General features: G+C 46.5%; 1 protein-coding gene across 1 annotated transcript in view; it reads left to right on the top strand.

Annotated features, from left to right (window-relative positions):
• The window catches only part of LOC108520508 (uncharacterized), a 12,508-nt gene extending 7,717 nt beyond the window's left edge, over positions 1-4,791 (top strand). The window contains exons 3-4 of the mRNA XM_017859912.1: positions 1,950-2,229; positions 3,067-4,791. Of these exons, the coding sequence (XP_017715401.1) occupies positions 1,950-2,229; positions 3,067-3,208 (422 nt within the window). The 3' untranslated portion in view covers positions 3,209-4,791. The remainder of the gene's footprint in view (positions 1-1,949; positions 2,230-3,066) is intronic.
• The last annotated feature ends 2,021 nt before the right edge of the window (positions 4,792-6,812 follow it).

The following is a 6,812-nucleotide window of genomic DNA, read 5'->3' as shown; positions in this document are numbered from 1 at the left end:
TTATCAAACAGAGCCCTAGAGGTGTAAAGACCCTCTGCAAGTGTGTATGAGTAGGATCTCTTGATGTGGTTTGGAGGAAGGAGCCCAACACGGGCTCAAAGGGCTGCAGGGGAGGAGAGGTGTGGGGCTGGGTGGGTAACAGCCCAGCACTGTCAGATCTGTGAGGGGTTGAAAACCACTGTGCCTGCTCCCCTGCACCCGCCTCTTTAACTGGCCACCTACCCTGTTCCAACCCCACCACTTCCTCCTTTCCCACGATTTGCATTTTGATTGCCATGCTCCTCCTTCTTTGGCAGTTTTTCAAAAGAAAGTTCCAGCAAGGAGCTTCTGTGCAGAGTAACCATTTCTTACTTCAGCAATCACTGTGATACCATCAGGACAACAGGGTTCAGCTCCGTGTAGGTTAACAAGTCATGTCCTCAGACCTAGTTTCATTAAGCTTCTAAATAAGGCAGCAGAGCTGGATGACAGCGTACCTAGAGACTACTCTGAAATTCTATAAACTAAAAACATATTTTCTGCACTTTGGTCAGGATGAAGGGACACTCGCATTTCCCCTGGAAGCAGGTGCCTGGTTGATGATGTGGGGCTGGCTCAAATTCAGAAAAAGCCAATGGCAAGAGAAGGAAGCGCGGGGGTGCACAAATAGGTGTGCTAGGAGAGGCCAATCCTCTGTGACTGGCTGTGATCCTTCCCAGCCTCATCCTGCCTTTGCAGCCACTACAGCAGGGCACCTGCCCCATGGAAGGCACCCATGCCTCCATTCACCTGTGACTTTCACCTGTCCCTCCTCCAGTAGGAATCAAACTGCACTGTCATGTGGTCCTCGATGGCACCTGGAAGTTGAGCCAGTTTGCTCTGTCTCAGCAGAAGTGAGGGACAAAGGTCACTAAGGATCCAGCTCTTCTAGGACTTGCTGTCCTATGAGCCTCCTTTCTCTGCCCTGAGGATCTGGGTCTGGGCTCTGGGCTGAGGCTTCTCCTCCAACTCGCCTCAGCTCAGTGTACCTCTCTTATGTCCAAGGCGGCAGGACCAAGGGATTCAGAGACAAACACACCCCAGCTGGGGCCATCATTATAGCACCAGATCTCTGCCTGTGACCCAGGGAACTCACCTCCTCCTGGGGCCTCAGCCTAAGTCTTCTGAGACTAAGTGAGGAAGCCAGGGCACAGATAAACTGGAGTCTGAAGTGGGTGAGCAGTGATCTCAGGTCTGCACTCTGACCCTGGACACAATGACCACAGGAGATTCAATTAGCAACACCTATGCTCCCTTCCATGCAGTGAAGTTGAGTAAAACCCAAAGGTTTTTACCCAATAGAAGAGGGGTAACGCCTCATTCTAGCTTTAAGAATTGACATTCATGCACAACTCAATTATCCTCAGTGAGCGAAACCCTGCCTTTCTGAGTGGGGCTTTGGAACCAACTGATCACCTGCTGTGCCACTTTCATTCACTGAAGAAATAAGTGCCTTCCATGAGCCGGTTCTCCGTGCTGCAAATCCATCAGTGAACAAAATTTCAAATTCCCAGCTCCAGATTTCTAGTCTGGAAGAAGAGACACACAGGAAACAATAAACATGATAAACAAAGTACAGGAAAAGAAAAAGGCTCCCTCAGGTTTGCCACCTACGTGACTTTGGACAGGCTGCCAAGCCACACTGTACCGTTTTCTCTCTATAGCAGGAAAATAATTATCGTAACACCTCACAGGGCTCCTATTAATGTGAAACATTTGCAAGAGTGCCTGGCAATTACCAGGGGGTGAGGATACAAGTGCTGAGTGACTCAATCAATTAGTCACTCGTTGGCCCCGAACCTCGCCCCAACACTCACGCCCACCGCCCGTGTCACTCAACCCCCACAAGGGCGCTCACCCGTGGCCCCATGACCCCACGGCCCCGTAAACTCCCGTCATTCCTCCCGTCCCCCACATTCTCCTATCAAAAGCATCACCAGCCCCCTCCCGCTTACTTCACTGCCAAGAGCCTGAAACCTCAGGCGCGGAAGACCACAGCCAGTGTGAACGAAGCGCCACCCTCCGGGTCAGCCGAGCATTTCCGCTTCCTACCGCCCCCTGGGAACGCGAGGTCAAAGCAATGCGCACGCGCAGTGACTTGAAGGCGGGGCAACAAAGGCTACGGCCGATAGGGTGCTCCTCGGCCCGCGCTTCAATGGTTATGACAGTGTTAACTCTAAGGGGAGAAGGAATGTGTGACCATTTCCGACGGTGAGTCGTACCAAAGGCTCGGGGAGGCGTACCTGGGCGGAGACAGGCGAGAGAACTCCGCGCGGGCTTTCCAGTGGCCAGGTCCCCGCCAGCTCCGAAGCCGAAATGCCTTCTTCCACTTCATTATCTTGCAGTGGACGTGAGGTGTTCCCACCCCTCTGTCCCCAAGGCCACTGCTTCTGTCTTCCGCTCCTGGGAATAGGAAAAAGAGTCGCGTCTCTGACATCAGTGGCAGCTCCGGAGCGCGGCCCTCTAGGGTCCAGGCAGGCCACACGGAGCGGGGCCCCAAGCCTCGCTCAGAGCGTCCTAAGAGCAAGAGGTCTGGCCCAGTCGGGGACGTGACCTGGAAGAGGGGCCTTGGAGCCGGGCTACAAAGCCAGCAACCTCCCGAAGTGAGGGAAGAAAGCCTCATTCTGATCGTTCTCTACCCATTGGAGGGGCTCCGGTTCCTAGGATCTTACACACGCTGGGAGAATCTGGGTTTTACTTTTTAGCGGAGAGGTGTTTTCTCTGAGAATGCCAGCCAGTGGTAACATAGCCCGCTAAAAAGGCCTGTAGTGGCCTTGAGGAAAGTTTTCTGTTTCCTGTCTGGGTCTGGGAGAAAGAGACCAAGTGTGTTCTCCATGCTTACTATGCCTGCCTGGTCACCAAGCAGGCCTCCTTGGGTCAAGTATGACAGAGTCTCCCTCAGGTACACAGCAAACCCTTATGTGCTGGAGCCAGCTGGTGCCAGACACTGTTCATAGATGTGTCCAAGACATTTGTGGAATCTATCAGACACGTATTTAATTTCCATTTGAACATGAGTCTTTTTCGTCTTTCTCTTTCTCCTGTCAGGTTAACTTGCATTCCCCAGATAGTTTGGATGAGTTACAACCCAAATCTGCAAACTCAATACAGCCAGACCCTGGGAAGTGACCCTCTCCAAGCCTCCTGTACAAGTCCCAGGAAAAGAGCCTGTTTTCCCTTGGACACGTGAGCAGTGAATTACTGCTCATTCAGAATTACATGTCATGTGTTACTGATGGCCAGGTTTAGATACCAACCTATTTATTTCTAGAGGAGAGGTGATTTGATAACCTTTTCAGATATCACTATCACTAGGCAGAAAAGGGTTAATACTATGACAGTGTCCTGAGGACAGTAGAGAAACTGCAAACTGCAGAACCACCTGATCTGTGGCCCTGGCCAACATCTCTCCATATCCTGATTCTGTAAGATCAAGTGTTTATGCAGAAAGAGAAGGGACTAATGATTTGAATGTGACCAGATGTATGGCACACCCTTATTGCCATGCCAGCATTAGCTATTCATGATGTTAGTATTCAAAAATCAAGAAACACTCTGCATGGGCCATTGGTGTCTACTAATCCGTTGGAAGAAAAGACTGGAATCCACCACTTACTAGCTTCTTGGGCCTCAGTCCCCTCTTTTCTGCCATAACTAAGGACCACCTAATCTAGATGGCTGCTGTTATTGTTCAAAGGAACATCTTTAGAGCCTCAAGCCCAGGAATAGTCCATGGCAGGCACCTGGTAAATATTAGTTTTCATTGTCCTCTCCCAACACTATGAAACATGCAGCACTCTCTGCAACTGCCCCTGTGGATTTCCATAGGCAGGAGAGCATCCAGTGTTGAGTGGAGCTGGTATTCTCAGAAACGAAGCCCCTTTCCTCATTTTGTGCCAATCTCTTCAGTCATTTTTACCCTAGTAGTATAGGGCTTTGTCAAAGTCACTGTCATCTAATGTTAACAGTTGTTTTGCCAGATGACTTTTCAAAAGTGACTGTTAATGTGATAAAAATACTGTATGTTAGCCATTTTTTTTTGAGACGTGAGTTATTGCTCTTGTTGCCCAGGCTAGAGTGCAGCGGCGTGATCTTGGCTCACTGCAACCTCTGCCTCCCAGGTTCAAGTAATTCTCCTGCCTCAGCCTCCCAAGTGGCTGGGATTACAGGCACACGCCACCATGCCCAGCTAATTTTTTTGTATTTTTAGTAGAGACAGGGTTTCACTATATGTTGGCCAGGCTGGTCTCGAACTCCTGACCTCAGGTGATCTTCCTGCCTCAACCTCCCAAAGTGCTGGGATTACAGGTGTGAGCCACTGCGCCCAGCCAAACATTTTCTTATTTATTATATATTTATTTTAGAGACAGGATGCCATTATGTTGCCCAGTCTGGAATGCAGTGGCTAATTAGAGGCATGATCATAGCATACTATGACCTCGGCTCAAAGGACCCTGCAACCTTAGCCTCCTGAGTAGCTGGGACAAGTGTGCACCACCACAGCTGACTAATTTTTAAAGTTTTTGTAGAGATAGGGTCTGGCTATGTTGCCCAGGCTGGTCTGGAATTCCTGGACTCAAGGCCTCTTCCTGCCCTCAGCCTTCCAAAGTGTTAGGATTACAGGGTGAATAACCACACCCAGCCAGTGTGAATTTTCTAATGCTGAGTAAGTTGTGATCCAGAAGTAAATGTATCTGCAAGCTGATTTAAATTGTAGATTTTCTTCTCATTGTGTATTTTCTGATGTTGAATAAAGTCTGAGTATTAACTAAAGTTTTTCCTTCTTAAATATGTAAGAATTGTCCTCAAAATCTCTATTCTTGAGCACAATAGTAAAAATATTTTTACATACATTGTATTTCAAGGGTTCTGCATAAGCAACCTTGTTTTATTGTGACTAAATTTATTTGGGAATTTTATCAAATATATAATACTGAGATGTTCTCATTCCTTTTGTGAAAATGGTCTTGTTTAAAAACCACTGCCTTCAAATGAAAAGCACTAGGTTTCTTATGCTTGCCTCGTCTTTTCTCTGTTTTTCTTTAATTTTTAAAAAATACATGTCTTTATTTTTTTATACCTAAAACAGTGGGTTTTTAAAATGTGATATATGTATGCATTGTGTAATGATTACCACAATCAACTAATACATCCATCACCACCCATACTGTACCTTAGATCTGCAGAACTTGTTCATCTTAGAATGTTACTACCTTTTTAGGTCAGGCATGGTGGCTCACGTCTGTAATCCTAGCACTTTGGGAGGCCAAGGTGGGTGGATTTCCAGAGCTCAGGAGTTCTAGACCAGCCTGGGGAACATAGTGAAACCCTGTCTCTACTAAAAATACAAAAAATTACCCGGGTATGGTGGCGCGCTCCTGTAGTCCCAGCTACTTGGGAGGCAGAGGCATGAGAATCATTTGAGCCTGGGAGGCAGAGGTTACAGTGAGCTGAGATCGCGCCACTGCACTCTAGCCTGGGCGACAGAGCAAGACTCTGTCTTCCCCACCCCCCCCAAAAAAGAATGTTTTTATTTTTTGACCAACATCTCCCCATTTCCTGCCTCCCACTCCTGCATCCCCAGTCCTTGGTAACCACTGTTGTACTCTCTGTTTCTATGAGTTCAACTTTTTAAGATTTCACCTTTAAGTGAGATCATGCAGTATTTGTCAATCTGTGTGTAGTTTATTTCATTTAGCATACTATCTTCCAGGTTCCTTTTTCCCTTTGTGTCTCAAGTCCACCTTTGCATTGTTACTTTCTTTTCTGAAATGAAAATGGTATTGTGGCTACTACGCATGAGTATCCTAGCTAGATACCAACTATGGGCTTTGTAGTATCTGGATTAGCTGTAATGTACATGTGAATGGTGACTAGTGAAAAATATATAATAGGAAAAATGATGCACTTCGAAAAGCAAGAATACAAGTATAAATAAGCCCCCTCAGAAGGTTGGACATCATCTATATAAAGGAAAATAAACTGTACTCCTTAGTGAAGACTTAATACTGTAAAACCCAAATTGTCCCTAAGCCTAATCGATAGATTTAAGGCAATTTAACCAATATGCTAAATGGGATCAGGGGCCTATAGTACAATTATACTTCATTTTAATTGGCAGAAAAAATTATATGAACAACTAAGAGTATTTGGTGGATAGAGGTAACATGGGAAGACTCATCTTACAAGATATTAGAGGGCATTATAAACTAAAGTAAATAATGTGGCATAGAGCAGAATTAAAGAGATCACTGAAACAAAAAAAATCCAGAATCAGGATATATGGAATGTGGAGTCCTAGTAAGTAAGCAACAAGAAGGAAGGTGCTCCAGGTGAGAGAGAACAGTTGTTCTATAGATGGCTAATTGCAAACAACCTGCTGGCACACATCCTGTTCCCAAATCCCTTGTTTTGCACATAGCCTTTCCAGCACAACCTTATAAAGCTTAAAACCTCCAGCCCCTGCCTCTCAGACAGGCTTTTCTCTGCTGTGCTGCCCATTGAACCCTTGCAACGTATCTTCATACTTTCTCTGATAAATCTGCCTTTCTTTACCTATGACTATTTTGGCAAAATTCCTTTACTGTCCACAATACCATTCCCACCCAGTTGCACCCAAGACATGGAAGACTAAATGTCTGACGTTTAGCTTAAGAAGTATGAAAAAAATAAGTTGAGAGGGGCCAAGCATGGTGGCTTATGCCTATAATCCCAACACTTCGGGAGGCTGAGGTGGGAGGATGACTTGAACCTAGGAGTTTGAGACCAGCCTGGGCAACATAGTAAGACTCATC

The sequence above is a fragment of the Rhinopithecus bieti genome, unplaced genomic scaffold, assembly GCF_001698545.2.
Source record: "Rhinopithecus bieti isolate Rb0 unplaced genomic scaffold, ASM169854v2 scaffold_53673, whole genome shotgun sequence".
NCBI lineage: Eukaryota > Metazoa > Chordata > Mammalia > Primates > Cercopithecidae > Rhinopithecus > Rhinopithecus bieti.
Note: the sequence above shows the minus strand (reverse complement) of the source record. Positions and strands in the feature narration are given on the sequence as shown.